Source organism: Onychostruthus taczanowskii, unplaced genomic scaffold (assembly GCF_017590055.1).
Source record: "Onychostruthus taczanowskii isolate IOZ18803 unplaced genomic scaffold, ASM1759005v1 scaffold111, whole genome shotgun sequence".
NCBI lineage: Eukaryota > Metazoa > Chordata > Aves > Passeriformes > Passeridae > Onychostruthus > Onychostruthus taczanowskii.
This window is the reverse complement of record NW_024497741.1, coordinates 655,742-678,004: the sequence shown is the minus strand read 5'-3', so window position 1 is coordinate 678,004 and position 22,263 is coordinate 655,742. Positions and strand designations below refer to the sequence as shown.

Sequence of the window (22,263 nt, the reverse complement as noted above, 5' to 3'; positions counted from 1 at the left end):
ATCGCGAGAGCGCGGCGGGCGGGCTGAGGGCAGGGCTTGGAGAGGGCGGGAGGCACCGAGGGCGGAACGGGGAGGGGTTGGTAGGCCGTGTGAAGCGCTTTTCACCACGAAAGCTTGGAATTAGAGTAGGCGTCCTTCAGCTGCACTGAGACTGGATGTAAGATGTTTGCTGGAGGAGAGGTGTCCCTCCGTGGGTTAGTGACAGTTTTTTTGCCTGTTGACATAAATCTCACCTAAGATCACAGAACAGAAAAGCAGTATGACAGAAAAAAATAAAACAACCCAGGACTGTTTTTGAATACCCATTGATTTCAGCAATTATCTTGACTTTGCTGAGCTGCTTAAAATCATAAGCAAGAGTGAAAGTTTGAAAGTGTGAAAAAAATCTACATGGAGTGCATTGTGTACTAATAGATTCAAGGCAGCCTGCGCATGTACCCCAAGGGCCTTGTGCTAACTGAGCTAATGTTCTATTTTCAAAGCCCTCTAATTTCACAAACCCATGTAACTTGTTCTCCTCATTCCTAGCTCAAACAAACTGGCTGCATAAGACCGCCAAATTCAGATTCTGATAAATTTTAGCTTTTTTGAAATCAGTTTTGTTTGTATAAAGACTTTTATTCTGCTTAAAACATTAAAATATAGTTGCTAGACCTCATTTTTAAAAGTTCTTATGATTGAGTATTGAGACACTACAAATACAGTGTTGGAACAAAAGCATGATAAAGCATGATATGATATGATATGATATGATATGATATGATATGATATATTATGATATGATGTGGAACTGTTATTTCCAGCAGTCTTTCATTTTTCCACATAGATGTCAATCTATGGAGGTGTTGGAATGACTCCAGAGAGGGGCAATGGAGCTGGTGAATGGTCTGGAGCACATGTCCTGTAGGGAGCAGCTGAGGGAACTGGGATTGTTTATCCTGGAGGAGGCTCAGGGAGACCTTATCACTCTCTACAACCATGTGGAAGGAGGCTGTAGCCAGGTTGAGGTTAGTCTTTTCTCCAAGGCCAGACAAGAGGTAGTGGCCTCCAGGTTTGTCATGCGAGCTGTAGGTTGGACACTAGGAAAAATTCTTCACAGAAAGGGTGATTAGACACTGGAATGGGCTGCCCAGGGAGGTGCTGGAGTCACTGTCCTTTGTGTATATATATAGTTTATACTGTATAATGAAAGGCTGGATATGGCACTTACTGTCATGGTCTAGTTGACATGGTGGTGTTCAGTCATAAGCTGGACTCAGTAATTTCAGAAGTCTTTTCCAAACTAATTGGTTCTGTGATTCTGTGATTTGAAATAGGTGGGTACTCAAGGTGTGGGAATATGTGGAGCCAAGGTCTTTTAGCATTGTGTTGCATAGAAACAGGACATTGTCAGAGGTGTTTCATGGGGGTGTGGTGAGGTATAAAATTCTTCCTGCACATTTACAAGTTAATAATCATCAGTCAAGAAATCAGTCCAAGATTTCTGATACTTCTTTGGATTGCTACTAGTTGTTATGGATAGTAGATTGTTGAAAGTGTCGTAGGTACAAACATTGAAAGGTGAAAATAAAGTCAGGTGAAAATTGTAAAAAAGAGTACTTAACTGTCTAAAAGCAGTTACAGAGACACAGCATGTTTCAGAATAAGTTCTTTAAGATTCCCAGGGGTTGTTTGCATGTCAGAACAACACCCTTTTTGCTGTGTCAGCATTTATTTTTCTTTACAAGTGACTAAACTGCCATAACACATTTGTGACTGTATCGCTTATGAAAATTGTCACCAGCATATTAACAATAAAATTTCCTCTAATATTCCCAGCCATGAGTCGCAGTTCAGAAAAACACTGTCATGTGCAGTGCACTGAGTAGCCTCTGTGCAGATGGTTCTCAATACAGTGGCCTTATCCAAATTCACATGCACACACTAAAGGGAACTTGGACTGGTACTTTCTCCAGGCAAAACTAACAAGCACAGGGAGACTACATTATCAGTGATAATGTATATCCGATGCTTATATAAGGCAGAAATTCTTGTAGTGCTAATTACAGACAGACACAATTAAGACATCCCTATAGAAAGTATCTGTTTGAAAAGCAGTTGATTTGGCTGATTTGCACCAAAATGGTTTAAGTTGATGCAGATCAAAAACTTGGTCATAAAATCATGACTCGGGTTGAAAGGGACTTCTGGACTCCTCCTGTCTACCCCTTCCTGTTCAAAACAGTTCTAATTAAATTAAGTTGCTCAGGGTCATGTCCATTTGACTCCTGGACAACACGAGATATAGAGATCCATGACCTCTCTTCAGAAACTTGTTCTGATATTCACCTACTGTCATGATATTTTAAAAAATTAAATACTGATTTCACATGACCCTTGTTGTGATAAGGCATGAAATGATGACACAGACACTGCTGCTCTTGAGGGGAACAAAAAAGAAGCACTTTATTTTCTGACTCCAACATTTATAGTTTTCCAAAGGTGACAGTGGATTGGAGGGTGACAGTGCCACCTCTCCAATGCCACTGGACAGACCAAGGGTCCATCAATTTTCTCCACCTCCATGAAAGAATGCAAAACATAGGTTATTTACAGAACTGTGTGTGAGAAAGTTTGTTGAAAGAATGTAAACATCAGAAGGCTTAACAAAGTCTTACAAAATCAGGGCGACAGACCCTAATTGGGTTTTCCCAGGATCCAGTTTATCACTGAGTGCCTCTGAGAAAAGTCTCTCTGTCTTTCCTGTATCCTCCAATTATGTAGTTGTAGGCAACAATAAAGTCTCAGGTGTCTCTTCTCCAGGCGGAAGAGACCCAGCTCTCTCAGCCTCTCTGTGTACATCATTTTCTCCAGCTCCCTGACCATTTTACTTGCTCTATACTAGAATTGCTCCAGTATGTCAGGATCTTTCTTGTACCAAAACCCCCAAAACTGGACACAGCACTGCAGGTGTGGCCTTACAGGTGCCCAATAGAGGGGAAGGATCACTCTCACGACTTGCTGGCTACTCTCTATTACTAACAGAGCCCAGGATGCAGTTGGCTGCCTCTGCTGCAAGGGCACTGTGGTAGCTCATATTCAACTTGTCCAGCAGGATGTCTGGATCCTTTTCTGGGGAGCCCCTTCCCAGAGAGCCATCGTTCAGCATTTCATCTTGCATGGAGTTACTCTGTGCCAGACATGGGATTCCACTTACTCTTGTTGGACTCCACTAAATTCTTGTCAGCCTGTTTCTGACTGCTCCCTCCAATTTGGCATCATCCATAAACTTGGGGAAAACAGGAGGTTTGTTTGTCTTGGTGCCTCACCACCTGCACTGTAAAAAATATGCTTCCTCGGACCAATCCAAATCAACCCCCTCTTAGTTTAATGTTTTCGCTTCTTATCCGGACACTAAGGGTCTTGGTAAAAAGTTTCTGTCTTTCTTATATGCTCACTTTTATATTCACATATAAAGTGCCCCTAGAGCCTTCTCTTTTCCAGGCTGAAAAAGTTCCACCTGAATATGAGGAAGAACTGTGTAGGTGACCATCCACTGGAACAGATTGCCCAGCGAGGTTGTGGAGTCTCTCTCAAGATATGGATGTGGAGATACTCAAAAATTGTCTGGATGCAATCCTGTGCCATGTGCTTTAGAATGACTCTGCTTGAGCAGGGAGGTTGACCAGATGATGCACCAAGGTCTCTTCCAATCTGACCTATTCTGACTCTGTGATTCTGTGAAGAACCCCAAATCTCTCCTCTCGTCTTTATAGGAGAGATGTTCACATCTTCCTTAAGGTCCCACTCCAATAGGTCCCTGTCTGTGTCGTCCTGGGGTCCCCAGCTCTGGGCGCAGTGCTCCAGCTGGCGTCCCAAGAGTGGGGCACTCCTGGACGTTCTGGCCATGCTGCTTTCTGTGCAGCCCAGGACATCGCTGCGGAGAGCCAGGAAGCAGCCCGGGCGGCCGGGCCCGTTGCCCAGGTGAGGGGACAGCGGCTGACGCCGCGGGCCCGCCGCGCTCTGCGGGCGTCCGGCCTTTCGTTAGCGGCGGCGCTGCCCTGGTTACGGGCCGGGCCGGGCCGGGTGCGGCGGACTCGGCGCCGGGGCCGGGGCCGGGGCCGAGGCCGAGGCTGGAGCTGGGGCTCTCCGCCTTCCAGCGGGAGGGAGCTCCGAGCGGGGCCGTGAGCCGTCGGCCCCCGCGGTCAGGACGCAGCCGGCGGGGGAAGGCGGCCCCGGTGGTCGGCTACGCCGTGGGGCCGTTCGCTGCCGCAGGATGGAGGGCGCCGGGGCCGGCTTCGCCTCTGGAGGAAGCCAACGTGATCCTGACGTTGTCTGCGAAAAACACTTGTTTAAAGGCAAACTGCCAGAGCCGCTCTTTCAGCTGGCGTGCAGTCACCACCATTTCGCTTTCCCTGTGAGTCTCAATGGGTTGTGCATCTGGAACACAGCCACTGCTCAGGTAAAGCTAGAATAGAGCCCTTCATAGGCTGCTACTTTAAACTATTTTATAAATAAATGAGGGCAATGTAGAAGTGTCAGGTTTCACGTCAATGATGGAAGGGTACTAGCATTTTTTATGAATTTTTTTATTGTGATAAGAATAAAATAAGCTGTTGTGATGGGTTGACCCTGGCTGGTACCTAAACCATTACCCAGTCTCCTGCTGACTCCTTCCCAGCAGGGTAAGTGAGAGCATAGTATGGGAAAAAGTGAGACGTCATGGGTAGATTCAAAGGTAGTTTAATGAGTGAAGGGAAGAGAGAGGAAAAAGCTATACCAAGGTACCCCCTACAACCAGACTAATCCCACTACAGGTTTTGAACAGCAGCCATCTTAGAGTCAATGTCCCAGACTCTCAACACCTTTTTGCATGGAATACCCCTGTTCTATTGCTGAACAAAGCATCACATGGTAGGGAATTGCCTGTTCAGCAAACTGAAATATTTGTTCCAGCTGTGTCCTCTCCCAGCCTCTTATGCATCTTCAACTTATTATTGGGATGGGGAAAATGAGAAAAAGTGAGCAAAAAGAGAAGTCCTCAATGCTGTGCAAACAGCATTTGGCAACAGCCAAAACATTGCTGTGTTATCATCACTGTTTTTGTCACAAAATCCAAAGCATTGTGCCACACAAGCAGCTATGAAAAAAGTTAATTCCATCCCAGCCAAACCAGTACAGCTACACTGTAGTTTAGGTGATTTTGAAGCTGTAAATAAAAATTAATTGTTCCATTTGTCATTTTTTATGATTCATAATCTTTGTTTGATGTTATTAATTTAACTCTTCTTTATCTACATTTGTCAGCCATTATATTTGTCAGGGCATCATTACTCAATTTCTGCATTGTCATTTGGAAATAAAATCAATCCCCTTCTTGTCTGCTCTGCCTCTCATGAACGCGTGATAGTGTGGAATCTTGATGAATGTACACAGAAAGTGCAAGAAGGTAGAGTATTGTTTATATAATATATATGTGTCATCTGTATAAGCAAAGAAGTGATGCAAAGGCAGCCATTCACCACCAGTCACTCAGACCAGTGTCCAACCAGTTTCTGAGCAACAGCAACCGTGGAAGGCCACCCCAACACCTCCTTTTCTCCCATGGCTCCTTCTATAATGAGATTGTTTTATTTCTGAGAAGCATGCCCCAGACACTCAGATGCACCAGCAGGAACAGCCATATTAATGCTGTGATTATCTCTTGTTCTTCTTCGGCAATGCCGAGTTGAACCAGGCCGGCATTACAGCCAGTCCTGTCTCTGTCACAGCCACCGGCCCCGGGCGGCGGCGGCCCCACGGCGGTGCTGGGCTGGGTCGGGAGCTGGCCGAGGTGCTGTGCGGGAGCCAGCGCCTGCCGGCAACCTTGGGGCAAACACAGAGAAGCGCGGCAGAGGTAGTGACTCTGTGCCACTGGGGAAAAAAATGGACAGAAGAAAAATTAATAATAGCAGTACTGCATAATTAAACATGCAATGCCAAAGTACTTCCTTTTCTGGAATACTTGTGGAACTAGTGTTTTGTATACTGCTTTGCCTCTCCTTCTGTCTCTGGAACATTGTGTGTGTGTGTGTGTGTGTGTGTGTGTGTGAGAGAGAGAGAGAGAGAGAGGCCGACCATTTGGGAGAAGAGTGCATGAGTGAAAGAGCATTGTGGGGACATAGCACGCAAAGAATAGGAATTTTAGTGTCCTGACCACCATCTTGGTTTGGAGCCTCAACCAATGGCATTAGATTCTAGGGAGCAGTGCTAACCTCTCTGCAAGCTTAAATTCATTGGAAAGTAGAAGAATAATTAAAGAAAAAGAAAAAAAAAAAAGAGCAAGATCTCCAGAGTTTTGGATTCCCAGTGACAGTCTGTCCCCTTTTGGTGACAGTATTTAAATTTGCATGGTACTGTCCCCACTATTAAAAGTTTCCTCCTTGTTACCTATGATTGGAGATTTGCCGATGACTTAATTTGAGAGAGTTCTCTTGTACTCTGCTCCATTTTGAATTTGAAAATCTATGTAATATGAAAACTAATGTTGTAAAGAAAAGTTTAACAATATCAGTGCTTTTTATAAATGAAGGTCAGTATTAAGTTTTAATACATGTAAGAGTAACATAGACAATCAATGGGTACTTCAGGAACTGGGAATAAAGTGGGACTATGAATTTGGAGGAAATAAAATTGGAAGATAGGAATAGAAAGTAGCAGAGAGATAAATAGTGTGTGTAGTTTTGATACAAAGGCATTTGGCATCCAGATTGTCTGCTGCTTGATTTTTTCATTTTCTCTCCATCTACAGGCTCTTCAGCAGATGCTGTAGTAGAGACTTTGTCTCCACAGACTGTCCTCTGCACATTCTTGGCATGTTTTCTCATATTATTTCTTATAAACTGTGTCAAAGTAGTTAAGGAATTCTTTGTGTGACCTTGACTTGTTAATAAATTGTAAAAAGACTCCACACCGTCTAATATGAAAGCCTGAAAGGATGCCTGTAGTTGTGCTTGTATTCTAGATAATTTTTTCCCCATGAAATCCTAAAATTTAATGACATATCCAAACTATCCTCACATCATTAAAGGCAGCATTGTAAAATAGAGATCAGCAGAAACCAATCTGCTTGAACCAGTGAGATGACCAGAATGAAATCATGAAGACAGGATAGAAACATTACCTGTTCTCAGATCTAGTCTTATCTGACTGAAATATTTAATGGTGTACTTTCAGCCTTTTCCCACAGAAAAATTAAAAGCAGAGAGAGAAAATCCTCTTTACTTTTTGGCTGAGCAACTAGCATATTCTCCCAGAAGAAGTGTTTTTCAAAGCTGTATTTTGCTGGGTTTCAGTTACGATTTCTTACCTCCAAAATGAATGTGGCACTAGTGGGTTCCATGGGCAGCACATCACCCTGCTCCAAAAATCATTTCCTTTGCAATCTTCAATGGAAGCAAGAATGCATGATTTGATGGGAATTATTAATATCATAAGGAGATTGTATCTAGGCAACAGGGCCCATGGAGGAATTCTGGTGGTCCATAGTTCTATGCTTTTCTTTCCAATACCCTGCTGTATTTAAACTGTTTTTCTGTACATATTCCTGACAGAAACTGGGACAGCTCTGTGGTTAGTAACTGCTATGCAAAGTTTCTAAGAATCTCACTGCACCAGATTTTTATATTTCATTGAGTCTCATTAACAATACAATTGCTGCAGGATTTAGACCTCGAGGAATTGTTATAGGAACTCTTTTGGGAATGGTGCTTCATATAAGATTTAGTCCAGATGATCAACAAGTGGCAGTATGTGCTGGAAATCAGATCTACATGTTAAGTGCAAAGGTGAGATAGCATTATTTGTAGCCATGGTACTGGTATTTCTTTTACTTATTCACTTTCAAATCATGATACAGAAATGTTAGTAAAATTAAGCAAATATATTCATTTTGCATCATAAAATAAATAGGAACTGACACCTGATAATGCATCCTATATCAGATAAAATACTATGTTTAAGGAGTTGAAATGAAACAGTATCTCAATAACTTAAAAGTTCTCAATCTCAATTATTGAGATAACTTTTAAATTATTGAGATAAGTTATCTCAATAACTTAAAAGTTAAGTAACTTAAAAGTAGCAAATATTCTTAGGTCATCTGGAAAACTGTTCCTGTATCATTCAGTCTGAAGAAGCAAAAGTAATGTGCAGTGGCTTTGCCAGCAGGATGGTGTACAGGACTTCCATTTCAATAAGAAAAATATTTTTGAATTATACATTGAAAACAAATCTGACAATGCTTAGCAAGAGTTATTAATTATTAAAACACGTAATTGTCAATTTTATGTTGAAGTCCATTCTTTTTTATTTTTGACTTGATTAATCACAGAATGAAGCTAAACTAGCTGAATTGGATGGACATCTGTCTCCAGTGACTGCTGCTGAGTTTTGCACATGGGAGAAAAATATGCTCATATCAGTGTCAGAAGACAGAACCTTTAAGGCAAGGAATTTGTAGAGATGAACTTAAAAAAGAATAATTTAGTGAATATGTGAAGTATTCTTATTTTCCCCTTTAAATATGCTCTGAAGATTAAGTAAAAAATATCTTTGACTTTATGGAGATAAGGACATTTTTCTTCGAATTGCTTGGGAAATTATAACAAAAATTAATTACTCTTTTTTAAAATAACAATGCAGGTTTTGTATATTCAGAACTTTCCACACTGAAGTATTAATTTCAGTGATTACTATCATCTGGCAAATAGAAATAAAATATTTTGATCAGCTTGGCTGTAACTGAAGTGTTTCAGGTATGCTGAGCTGAAGGAAAACAATTCCCTTTGAGTCTGCTGATATACCTTTGAATTTTCCTTTTTGGCATTATTGGACTGGGTTACTGTATGCAATGCACCCCTCTCCTCTTTTCTCTTCTTTTTTGTGTATGTCTTTTCATAAATTTAGCTAAAATCACTGAGAGATCAAATTAAGAAAAATTGATACTTTCTGTATCCATATAATGTGAGTTTGCCTTTTTCACCAGGGATGAATATCAGTTGGACAAAACTCTTCATAAATGGAAACAGGTGCTGAAAAAGAAATTCTTTCCTAAGAACATCACTTTCAATGCCTGCATTTTTCTGTTTTCACCATATGGTGGCTGTGAAAATTGTGTTTTCCATAGATATCTAAGTAGATACCTATATTTATATATTTTTAATATTTTTTTTATTGCAAGGTGTGGGACTATTCTACCAGCCAGTTAATATATCAGTCAGGAATAATAACAGGTAATTTTTCTATTTTTAAATGCATTTTTGCATAGCAAAAATCTTCTATCTCTAAATAATAATCTATGATTATTCTAGAAGTTTGGGGTTGATTTAGTGAAAATAATTCTTATAGACAAGGTAACAGTAAACATCCTGTCCTTCAAAGCCAACAGTAAATAATTTTTCCTCTAAAGTCTGCTTCCCAGTGGATAGTTTCATAAACAAGTCTGCAAACCATGCCACAGCAGCTTGGGTGACAGGGTGCAGGAAACCACTGCCATGGCATTTAGGTGACGGGCAGCTCAGAGACCTGCAAACAGAAACCCTCAGCAGCACAAAGGCTGAGGCACACAGAGCTCTGTGCAACCATGAGAACTGCAGTAAGGGCTATTTTCACCTGACTTTATAAATAAGAAGATTCGTTTTTAAATCAGGTATTTTAATTAAATATCTGACTTGTGTCTACTCTAGAAATGCTTTTATCTTTCTTTTTTGAGCAGCATTTCCTTTGCTAAGTCTGCTAATTGATAAAGAAAACAAACAGATTATCACTGGATGTGCTGAGGGACAGGTAAGAAGTGTTCATTAAACTCAGTCTCTTTGTCAAGAGTCAACTATTCTGTCTATAAAAAAGGTTCACAAGCTGCCTAAGTTTTTTGAATTGTTAAAAGAGTTATTTTAGTAAGCATAATTCAGTGCTTTTAGTGTAAACCATAAGTGGTAAATAAGACCTCTATTACAACACAGAAACTTTTTTCTGAAAACCAGGAAAACTTTTAAGAGCACAATCAGTGATTATTTAAGAAGAGCACACTGAGACACTATAAGTATGTCTGTTTTAAAAGAAAAAAGGTGAAAAATAGGATTCTCCTATTTCAGCCAAAAAAAAGAAATGCATGACAATTAAATGGAAGATGCTATGATTTCAGCATGTGAGAATTCTAATAAAAATGTGGTAAATGTGAATATCCATTTCACCACTTCTTTAATGGTACGAATATATTTACATGATAATTTCCAGATGTTTTTTTTCAATGTTACTGTTCAGTAATTCTGAAGAAAATGAAAGCTTTAACTGTAGTGGTGTCTAAACTGAGAAAGGTATAAATGAAATTCATGCATATGACCCAGTGAGCAATTACATGCATGTTACATGTGATTTTTAATTGTGAGAAATAGTCTATAGGGAGCTTTTTTAAAATGTACAGCTCAAACTGATAATTGCTGCTTTGATTATCTTTAACAATCTTAGGGATACATGTGATTGGAGTTCTTGTGCAAAATGAGATGCTATATACAAAAGCTCACTAATTACATCTACTGTTTTAAATATTGGATCTTTAGTTTGTATTCATGTAAGTTTTATCTTTAGTGTCAAAAGGTTATTACAATAGCATTTTCTTTTTCTTGCAGCTTTGGATCTTCAGTTTAGTCAGTGATCATAATTACCGTTGCATAGCACATATCGACTTAAAGAAAGAGCAAGAGAAATTCTGTAATAAAGTGTGGAAATCTGGCAAAGAGATAGGTAGCACAATGCTCCTAGAATGCTGTTTATGGTATAGTCTCATTATTACTGGCTGCTGAGTGTGTGCTTTTTTTACCATGGTAATTTATTGTAAGTGATAAACTTATGAGTCTTAGACTGTGGCATGGAATTCTTACTGGAGCTGATATGTGGTTGGGTATTGGTGTATCTGGAAGGAATGATGCATGTATGTATGTATGAAATAAATTCTTGGCCAGTGCATTTGTTCATGAAACATTGCATTATGTGCACTCTTAAGTATTTGTTTTGATTGAATTCATTGTCCAGGGCCTCAGTGAGAACAGAACCAGTTATCTAAAAATTAATCCCTTGTCAAAACCGAGTACTCTTTCTCAGTTACCTTTGAAGTTCCTATGATTCTCTCTTTTTTTTTTTTTTTTTTCTTTTTCTTATATTTTTTTAGTCTATACCAGTACCCTCATAATATTGTATTTCTCTGGCTGCAATATTTCAAGTGGTATAACACGGAGTACATATAAGTCTTTATAGGCTGCCCTGGTAACCCCAGCAGGGTGATTCCCTGGTATCAGACTGGTTTGATTGTTCCCTTGTTGTGCCTCAGGATGGGCACGAGTAGGTGACAGCCTTGGTACAATAGGAGGTCACCTGCTCACTGGTGAGGTGCAGACCCCTGTCCCCTCAGCACTGCTATGGCTTTCCTAGGGAAAGGGAAATCCGGTTTTCCTTGCTTGCTCTTTTTCTGGATCAATGACTGTTGTATTCTTACCTGCCTAGCGGTCCTGCTTCCATAATCCTGAAGTCCTAACCTACGAAGAAAGACTGCTACATTTCTTGTTATTATTTGAAATCTATGGATCTGACTTTCACATTTGAAAGAGAGTGATGTAACGTCTGTGCCTAATGCTGAATTTGATGCTAGTAGTTCATGAGTGTGAATTACACATGCAGAATGGATTGGAGACTCCTTGGGAACAGGGGACTGAGGTGGATTTTCATCTTGCTTTTGGATTATGTTGTAACTTTAGTCTCAAGACAATTTTCAGGCTAAGTGGAAAGATACTCAGCATATTTAAGGATTGTTGGAATATGACTTCCAGTGTCACTTCTTGAGATGAAAACATCTAAAATCTGCAAACTCATTTTCAGTTCATAAGTAGGATCTTTGGATTTTGTCTCTAGGTATGTGAAAAAACCTCACATAATAATGAGGAAAACTGGGACTTAGGAAATACCCATCTTTTGAAATACAAGTGTCTTGAGTGTGGTCTTAGTTTTTCATGACTACTACAAATTTTCTATTGAATTCTGTCTGTTTCCCTTATTTTGTAGTATTTTGATAGCTGGTATTGTTGACTTTCTTAGGTGAAGGGCAAAATAATTCCAAGCTTTGCAAAACAGACAGCATGAGACCAGAAGGATCAGTGGAAACATCATTGCCTATCCTCTTAATTGAGCATTGTGACTTTTTTGTATGTTTCCATAATGAAGAAAACATGTAAGTCCTTTAAAATATCACCTAGTATTTCAGTCAAATTCGTTTATTGGAGTTTCTATTGGTTCTTGGATTATTTTCACTACAAATTTGTATTTTTTAAAAAATGCAATAGGAAAATCAAGTAATGTTTTTAGTGACCTGCAAGTTTTAGTGGCCTACTTTTAGGAAGATAATGTACATAAGCTGATACGAAGTTAAAACTGAGCTTTATTCTGAAAAATAATTCTATAAAAATGTAATTGAGAATATCCATTGTAACATCTATTCATACCAGCTGATTAGGGAAGATGAGTTAAAAAGTAATTAATAAATCAAATTTATTTTGAGTTTGCTTTCCTAAAGAAATATCTGATGCAGCCACTGTGTGACTTTGTCAGTTTGTCTTCCAAGTTTAAATACTTTTTGAACTACATAATCTGCTCCAGTCAAACTTCTGTCAGAGGGACGGATGTTTCAGAATATGATGCTTTTACTCATTCCCATGGAATTGGTTAGCGAGGTAGAATTAATCCTTACATTGCATTTCTTTCCTGAAGAGAAGTTTAACCATATCATCAGGCACCTGGAGATCTGTTCAGGACACTCCCACAAGAACTGTCTCAAATAACAACCTGTTTGTGTTGTAATTTATGATTGTCACTTGCATAAATTTCTCAGTCACTCCATGTTTTAGAAAACTCTTGTCCTAACCTTTGCTCTGTCGTGGGTTATTCAGATGAAACTGATTAATCTCTGGTTAGAGATATAAATAATTTTGATAAAAAACGAAGAAAAATATCCTGCAGTCCTGGACAATTTTGGTTGTCTTTATGTTAATTTAAGTAATTATTCATGGTTATTTTTATGATGCCTGCATATTTAGAAGTACCACCATTTAGAGGAAGGAAGTGGTGACTTTTAAGATGCACATCTCAGCCATATTTTAATGCAGTGACAGCACTTGAAGGTCAGATAATGAATTATTACAGTCTGTCTTATTGCTTGTATAATATCACTCTCAAAGCATCAAAGCTTTGCCTTCATCACACCTGTAAGTTTGATTTGAACAGCAGCAGATCTTTAAAAATAAAAAGTTTTCTGGCAATAAAGAATCCACCATGTTCGTAGTGAAATTATTCCAGGAACTGACTCGTTCAATTTTACTTCTAGTCTGAATTACTCCCTTTTCATATACAGGCTTTTAGTATGTTTTTTGCTCTGATAGTCCAGTGCCAGCCACTATCATGTTCCCTTCTTGGATAGCAAATTACAGCTCATGAACAAGTTATTTCTGGATAAAATAGTTTGTACCTTGTAGAAGGCATATTTTGTGTAACATTTTTAACATTTGCTTTTGGAAATTTTTGAAATTCAATCTTATTTATTTTTCAATCCCCTTTTGGGACATGGTTGCCTGAAATGGATCCACAATGACAGATTATTTGAAATAATTTTCTGAATTGAGATAAAATCACTTTCCTATTCCCACCAGTTACTGCTTCACGTTGTATATCTAAGGTCTATTTGTTGTTTCAGCTATCACATCACAGTCGAAGGTTTTGTTCTGCTTATAAACAACCATGGTCATTAAATTTTTAGTGTTAAATTAGGTTCCATTATATTTTGGGTTGAGAGTTTTGTGTTTATAAAATTTTTCTCTATTTATTTTTAAAGACAGTGTGTCGGTTTTAGCAGGTGCTTCAGATTTGTCTGAACATTTGAGCAATCCCTGAAATACTGCTTTTCCTGCCTGCAGTGAGAAGCAGCAATGAAACATTTTTGGAACACTGATGTCCAAAATTAGACATCTCACACTTTCCTAAGCTTTTTGACACTGAGCAATCCCATCACAATGGATTTTATTATTGTAAAGTCAGAGTGAGTTAAACTTCCTGGATATATCACTTTATGGTGTTCATAATTACTTGTTAGTGACACTTTATACATAATTCAAAGAATTTGCAAATTAAATCAGTCTGTTACTGCTGTAATGAAAGTAGTGCAAATCACAAGTAAAATTATTAATATAATGTAAAATTATCACAAACCAGAAATGAAACTATCTATTCCAGTCTGTTTCTTAACGGATTTGACTGTATACATTTGGCGTTTTTTTTCCTTTTTTTTTTGAATAAATTTACAGCTTCATATTTTTCCATACCCTTACTTCAACTCGTGTGGTCTGATTTTAAATCAAACTAATAAGTCTACTGACGCCGATTTGGAAAATTTATTAAAATATTGATGCCAGTTTTATTTATTGTGGCATCAAAAAATTTTTAGTTTTTTTGAGAAAGACAACTGTTATTTTGTTACAATTGTCTTATGCTTGATAATATATTTCTTCTGTGAGGCTGGTAACTGAAATTAACAAACCTGCTGGTTTACTCTGTGGTGCTTGCAGAAGCTGGATTTCATTACCCGACTGCAACAGTGCTGCCACTAAGCGCAGGCTGAGACAGACATTCCAGACTTGCCTGGTGCTTTTCCCCTTCAGTTTGTGCTGGCTTTTCTCCTATCCTTTAATTATGTAAAAACATACATTGAATTTCCCTGAGTTTTGGGTGTTCATATAAGAGTGGTAAAAGTAAACTATGAGTGGATTTGCCTTTTGATTTGAATTTTCTTTTTGTGTATACAATGCTTTTACAGCATCTCCAAAATCTTTACAAACCACAGTAATTTTTTGAAGAAAAGTGTTTTCTGTGCAGTTTTAGATGTGCCATGAGGCACTTACATGAAATGAAGGATTGCGTTCTGCTCTTAGTTTTCAGAACTTCACCAATTTTGCTTGAAACTTTGAGCTACAGATTTGGAAAAAAAAGCTTTAAATTTAATGTATTTTTTTCTGTGTGTGCTTTATTATTGTTGTACTGGGTCTGGGCAATGAGAATTAAAAAACCCTATGTCTGTTTGTTGTATGATAATAAGAAAAGCTTCTTTATCCTACTCAGAGATATTTTTCTCCTTGTTTTAATAGATATTCTTCCCAGAATACTAGCTATTTTTGGATAGGAACCTCTACTGGCTTGTTAATAATTAATTTGGCAAACTTTGAATTAGAAGCTGTTTTATCTTACAGAGGTATGTTTAAAAGATATATGGTTACATGATAATATGATTGCTTCTGTTATCTGACATAAATAGTGTAAGAATTAGGTTGTGAAATAGCAGAATACAATAGAAACCAAATGTTTTTTAAACTTTTTTGCTAATAGTTTTTATAAGTTTTCCTGGCCCTGGTGACTTTTCTCAAAAGACACTTTGTTGCTAGATCTGTGTAGTGGCTAGCCATGAATTTTTATTCAATTTTGCTGTTCATAAGTGTTAAATACAAGTGTTAAATACAAGTTATTCTACTCCATTATAATTTCAGGGTAAAATAGAAGTATACACTCTGAAGACAGTGGATTAGGGTCATGTCAAATTAGTATGAGTGATTTTTTTTGTGTGTGTCTTAGAGATAGGTTTTTTCTTGTGAAATGCAGGTATTATTTTATAGCACTTTGTTCTTCTTGGTAAAGATTACAGTGACCTCAGCATTTGGATTGCCAGATCATGTGCATTAACAAGGATGGCAGGTAATGGGAAGGTCAGTATACAGTAAACATTGCTTTAATAAATGTTAACAGTTACAGTTATTTTCAATAAATATTTACATATTTTGCTAACAGATTAGTGCACAGATTTATGTTATTTAATATGATTTACACAGTAATTTCTTTGAAGAGGGTTGATTCTTCATTATGGAATCTGCTGTTTTGAAGCTCTCACAGGTTATATACAGTCTAAAGTGATTAATAAGGAAAAGGTGAATTGTTACAGTGTTCTGGGTGTACCTTGAATGTTAAGAATGACCATTGAAGAAGCATAGGAAATCTTTTAAGGGGGAAAAAAATTGTTATACCTTGTTTCTCAAAAAAAAAAGTTAGGATGATTCAGAAGAATATTGCTACTTCAAAAAGTTTTCTCACAACTATTTGGGTTGTGAGAAAATTTCTGTTGAAAGACCCTAAAAGTGATTTTAAGAAAATGGAAGGCATTCTTATCTGTATACTCCATTTTTGATTTTGCAGTTTTCCTACAGACGTAAGCTCAGTCTAGGCTACATATTTAACGTAGAAGTCTTTTGCTTTAGAGAAGGATTTTGTTTAAATTCAGCTCTTAGTATGTTCTCATCATGTTGCTGAAGCCATTCTTCCATGTGTACTTATTTTCTCACAACTCTTGCTGCAGAATTGTCTCTAGTGTAGGTGATGTTGGAATTTCTGCCACTGTTATGTACATAAGTTTGTTAAAACACATTTAAGCAACATAAGCATATTTTTGAAGGGTAGCTTTAAACACTCTACCACTTAATGCTCTTCATGACTAAACCCATGGATATTTTTGATTAATTTTTATAAATTTCAGAAATTGATTTTTTTTTTTTATTATAAATGCATTATGTTTTGAACTTAAATTATTAAGTAAATGGAGTTTATGGTGATTGCTGCAGGTTTTATGCTTGATTGCCTCGATGTTTGAAGATATGATTGCTGTGTTGGAAGTTAACCTTGCTGCATTGGTGAGAACTCAGCACAGTGATTTTCTCCCATGTGAAAATGAGAAAAGTCTATCAGTTATTGCCAGGTACAGAATTATTAAATATTTTCTCTCCATGTTGGATGATGGGTTTGTTTATTTGGCACTACAGTGTGTCATATGATTTTCTGCAGTGCTGCTTGTGGACATGGTTTGATTTTACTTCTTTTCTTATCATGCTTTAGTCGTATTGAGAGGGAGAAATCACAGAATCACAGAATGGTTGAGTTTGGAAGGCACCTCCTCAGGTCATCTTGTCTAACCACCCTGCTCAAGCAGAGCCACTTGGAGTCATTTGACCATCACAATGTCCAAACAACTTTAGAATATGTCACTGGAGGGAGATGCCACAACCTCTCTGGGCAGCCTGTGCCAGTGCTCAATCACCTTCACAGTAAAAATAAGTGTTTCCTAGTGTTCAGAGAGAACCTCCTGTGTTTCTTTTTTTGTGTATTGTCTCTTGTCCTGCTGCTGGGTTTAGGGCACAGAGCCTGGCTCTAGAGTCTGCTTTACAGCTTGTATTGCTGCATGGGCTCATTCCTCTGCTGCAGGACTTTGCCTTTCATATTGTTGAGCTTCACAAGGTTGCTTGTCAGCCCATTTATGCAGACAATAAATGTCTCCCTGGATGACAACACAACCTTCTGCTCTTTAAGACAGTCCTGTCAGCTTTGAGTCATCAGCAAACATGGTGAGAGTCACTCTGCTCCCTTATCCAGATTATTAATCCAGATGTTGAATGGAATTATTATATCCATAGAATTATATGGATTGGAGTTATAACTTCTGGGTCACTCCACTAGTTCCTGCTTTCCAGCTAGACTTTGATCATGACAGTCTGGGCCTGGTTGTTCATCTGGTTTTCAATCCAGCTCAATGTGTGCTCATCCAGACCACAGTTCATCAGCTTCTCTGTAAGGTTCTTAAGAGAGACGGTGTAGAAAGGCTTACTGAAGTCAAAGTAGACAGTATCCTCATCTGCTCTCCCCTCATCTGCCAAGCCTCTCATTTTACCACAGGAGTTTATCCAGCTGACCAAGCATGACTTCCCCTTGGTGAATCTCTGCTGTTTATTACTTTCTTGTCCTTTATGACCCTAGAAATGATTTATGAGAAAATGCTGACATTCTGAAGATGAAAAATCCCCTGCAATATACACTGAAATGCAGATTTCAGTGCTTAAAATAAAATCATCAATCAATATTCACAAAACTGGAATCCAGTATGTAAAAGCAATGGTCTGTGAATTGAGTCAAGGCCAAGGCTTGTCTCTGCTGCTGGGTATCTGAGATGGTAACTGATCCACTATGCCTAACTTGTTTTCATTAAAATCTGATTGCTATTGCATGTGTACACACACATGTGCAGACAAATAACTAAAAAGGAGTTTTGGCACCTTTTTATAATCTGACATTTTTGTTCATTGCATTGATCAAATTTTTGTGCTTCATTTTATAACTTAGGTGTACTTTATTAGCAAATTCTCCATTGTGTAAAGGTTTAAAGAAGAACATGAAAGAACCTTCTAATAAAATACTTGGTAAGTCTAAACCAATCCTGAAATTAAAATTAATAAAGTTATATTTTTAATAACAGTAGCTGATGTCCAGCTGGCTTGTGCCTAATATAATCAATACGTTAATTTTTGTTTTAAATATATATTCTGTTATATTTTTATTTCAGTAGGAAGAATTTTAGACTTCTAGTAATGTTTCATGTCATACACATGTATGAAACATGTAGTTGAAAATTATGGTTATTAGTATTTTTCTTTTTTCAAAAAACATTGTTTGAGAATTTTCTGTGAATTATAAATGTGTTAGAGTGTAGAAGGTTTACATTTTTGTAAGTCATTCTTTTTCCATAGCATGCAGTAAATTTTTCTGTATAATTTGTAATTTCTTTCTTAACTTTGGTTATGAAATATACCAAACAGATGTGTTGGTATATTTTGTTGTTCTGAATAATCTTCTGCCAATACTGACTGTTAAGGAAGTTAATTTTTGTCTCAATATTCTACTGCTTAAAAAAAGAGAAGATCTGATGTCCAGTTGCCATTGAAGCACTTGTAGCTTTTTTTGGTGAGCAACAATGAAGCTCAAAAAATATTTTAAAAAGACATTTCCATCCTTACCATTTGCACATAATGTGCCCATTAGAATGTCAAAGGTTGTATCTCTAAGGTTTTATGGTATTTTCAGAATGCATCTACAGAGTTTTATCTAGAATTCCAGGCTGCCTTGGACACCCAGCACTGACAACTGTGCTGCCTTTGTTGACATCTCATGGTCAGGTAGATAAGTGCTGTAACAAAATCCTTTGGCCTCTTAAGGCATGTGGTACTGGGAACTTCTCAGGAAGGGCCTTTTTTGTGCCTCATTGCTGCATTAAGGGAAAGCATAGTTTGTGGCATGTGATGGGACTTCTATCCTCAGCATAAGTAAATGTGTCCCAATGCATCTGGGTTTTTTCCCTTGGAATATCAAGAAAATTTCCTCCTTTGTAACATTTATTTGCTTAGTTTGTTAGTTAGTTTGCTGATATGAAATACTCAGTTTGGAGCTCAGGGGTTCCCACTGGACTTCCTAGTTCAGCACTGGGTGTACAGACATTACTTGAGCTGTGTAGGAACACAAATACTTATAGGTACCCACCAGTCAGCTTGTTAATGATCTTTAGATCCATTCCTTAGTCCAAATATAGGCTGTGAGTACATTATAGCTAATGCATACAAAGTCTAAGCAGAGGCAGTTAGAAAACACATTTTCTAACTGAAATGAATGGTGAAAAAAATGATTCAGAAGAATATTGCTACTTCAAAGTTTAAAGAAGTTCCTACTTATTAATGTAATTGGAGGGGGGGATGTTATACAATGTAACAGTTAATATATCTTTCCTTTTCTCAGTTATCATTATTTTAAGGTGATTGGTCATTTATGTGTTTTGTAGCATAAAGAAACATCAAGATTGTGCAAAACTACCTACTTTCACTGTAAAAATATAATGTTAAAAGACATTTTAATGTAAATTAAATTATTTTCCTACAGGAGTAAAGAACACAGAGAAGGATAAACCATTGGTTTTCCATAATAAAATTAAGTCATCAGGATATAGAGCAGCACCACGGTCAGTAGAAATATAACTGCTTTCCCTGTCTTATTGGTTTGTGATATTTTTTCACATAACTATGTAGTCTCATGAATGTGAAATTAATTACCTGTGAAAAATAGTTATGTTATCAAAGCAAAGAATAAAAAAAAACATTTTGTAAACCAAAATGTTCACAGCATCTGGTCATTGGCCAACTTCCTTTTGAAATCCATATATGGCATCCTGATTCTTTCATCTGACTGGACTTGTTTTTTCAGCTTGCAGAAAGAATTGTCTGAGAACTTTATTTGTGTGGATTCTGACCTTCAGAATGTACTATTCAACAAATAACTCACAAAAATCAAGGTCCAAACTTAGGCATTAGAATATTAGACATTTATATTGTCATCAAAGTGTACATTCTCTTATCTATTGACATTACCCACAGACGAAAATAGTAAGAAAGAAATGGGATTGCTTTGGTTTGAAAAAAGCTGTTTCTCCCATGTAAGGTTTAATATTTCATATAAGAGTGTATGTTTTCTGTCTCGTAGAATGGCCATGTTTGCTCCAAATACTAACCTGAAAAAAAAAGAGGCATCAAAGTGGAAGACCAGTTGCAAATGGTAAGTCATATAATGACTCTGTTAGAGGAAGAACAAATTAAAACAAATTAAACAAATTAAAAATGCTTCTGTCATTGGAATTTTTTAGTAAGGGTTGCCACTACAGCTAAGGCTTGGTAAATTTGATATAAAATTTATCACTGCAGCAAGTGATTTGGTTTATCAGGCTGTGAATTAAATTTGAGTGCTTCATATAAAAGAAAATATGCATATCTATTTTCTTAGATTTGTGTTGGTAGGAAGAACAGGTGCTAAATATGGTTGGAAGCTAAGTCCCAACATGTTCTTAAGCTGCAGTTCTAGTCTGAAAAAAACTAAATGTGGCACAGGGAGAAGTGATTTCAGATCATGTCCCTCATTCACCTCTAAAAATCTTGTTACCTAAAGTTAATGCAAACTTACTCCAGTGGATTTAAACAGAGTTTGTGCAATAGTATAAATTCACCAGTGGAATCTTTATCACTGATCACAAAGAATGTATGTTTTTCTAAAGCTGGCATTTTCATGTTAATTTGTATGAAATGTCAAATGAGGATATTGCACACATTTTTTCTCTTTACTATTATATAGTCTTTGCTTTATGTAATACAAACATGAAAGCAAAGAATGATTGATGCCATAATTTTTCTCATTTTAAAAGAGCTGTTAAAGTGTTAAGAAACCCACTTACTAGCTCAAGACTAAATTTTTCTAAACCTTGCACACATAGGAAGCCTTTACATGAGTACTTCAGATAATTTCAACTTTGGTTTAGCACTGTTTTATATAGGTTAAGCTACTTTTAAGCTACTTAGTATTTTAAGGTTTGTGTGGGTTTTTATTTAAATTTATTTTTTTTTAGTTAATATTGCATTTTGCCACAAGGTCCTTGTAAACAAGGTAGAGTTTACATTCTTTAAATGACTAAAGAAATTATTTTTTTGCCAGACAATGTTAATTCTTGATCTTGTGAATTCACAGCTCTTACTGGTAGGAGTGGTTTAAATATAACAATTTAAAATTAATTTGTCTCCTACATTGGATTTGACATATTTTTTCTAGCAAATGTTTATATAAAGATGCTTAGAATAATTTCCAGAGCACATTTATTAAATAAATGAAATGAAGATGTACTCATTTCTTTCTTTTTTCCTTCTTTGAAGTAAAAATAAAGAATATCCTTTGGAAAGTTATCCTCCAGTCAAATATGAGAAAGAGATATCTGTCACTTGTAAACCAACCCCAATTTTTTGTGTTCAATATTCTGGTAAGTATAGGCTTTCTAAAAAGTGCAGTCATATCAGAGTGCAGAAAGAAATCCAAAATTTGTGTGGCATAATTTCTAAAGACTGGGGATTTAGTGTGGATAAATTAACAGAAAACTTTCTGGCAATACCACATACTGTTTGATCATAATTTTTTATCTTGCAAAAGCATGCAAGCTGTTACTACATATGCAACAGGATTCTATTTCTGGTTTTATGTCTTGTTTCCTTTTGAATTTATTCTTTGACTTTTCCACTACTACTTGAAAATAAAAATTCTTTCACTAAGGAATTTATTTTCTAACACATTTACTTAGTTTCATTAGGGTGTATTAAATACTGAAGTTCTGTTTCAAAATACTCATATTTCTTATATATTATTCAGTTATTGTAAATTGAAGTATTAAAAAAGGAATTCTCCTGTGTGATCCAAAGAGAGGCATTTTTCTTAACTGCTTTGGATAAATGACTCTTGCAATAGGTTTAGTCAGTTCCAATGTAA

At 37.1% G+C, this 22,263-nt stretch overlaps 1 protein-coding gene across 1 annotated transcript in view; it reads left to right on the top strand.

Annotated features, from left to right (window-relative positions):
* The first annotated feature begins 869 nt into the window (after positions 1-869).
* Positions 870-22,263, top strand: part of WDR27 (WD repeat domain 27) — a 59,223-nt gene continuing 37,829 nt past the window's right edge. The window contains exons 1-17 of the mRNA XM_041424221.1: positions 870-1,007; positions 3,796-4,087; positions 4,140-4,441; positions 5,287-5,428; positions 7,681-7,805; positions 8,351-8,464; positions 9,200-9,251; positions 9,734-9,804; positions 10,647-10,761; positions 12,106-12,238; positions 15,198-15,301; positions 15,742-15,809; positions 16,716-16,849; positions 18,265-18,341; positions 19,849-19,927; positions 20,446-20,517; positions 21,660-21,763. Coding sequence (XP_041280155.1) covers positions 870-1,007; positions 3,796-4,087; positions 4,140-4,441; positions 5,287-5,428; positions 7,681-7,805; positions 8,351-8,464; positions 9,200-9,251; positions 9,734-9,804; positions 10,647-10,761; positions 12,106-12,238; positions 15,198-15,301; positions 15,742-15,809; positions 16,716-16,849; positions 18,265-18,341; positions 19,849-19,927; positions 20,446-20,517; positions 21,660-21,763 — 2,122 coding nt within the window. The remainder of the gene's footprint in view (positions 1,008-3,795; positions 4,088-4,139; positions 4,442-5,286; positions 5,429-7,680; positions 7,806-8,350; positions 8,465-9,199; positions 9,252-9,733; positions 9,805-10,646; positions 10,762-12,105; positions 12,239-15,197; positions 15,302-15,741; positions 15,810-16,715; positions 16,850-18,264; positions 18,342-19,848; positions 19,928-20,445; positions 20,518-21,659; positions 21,764-22,263) is intronic.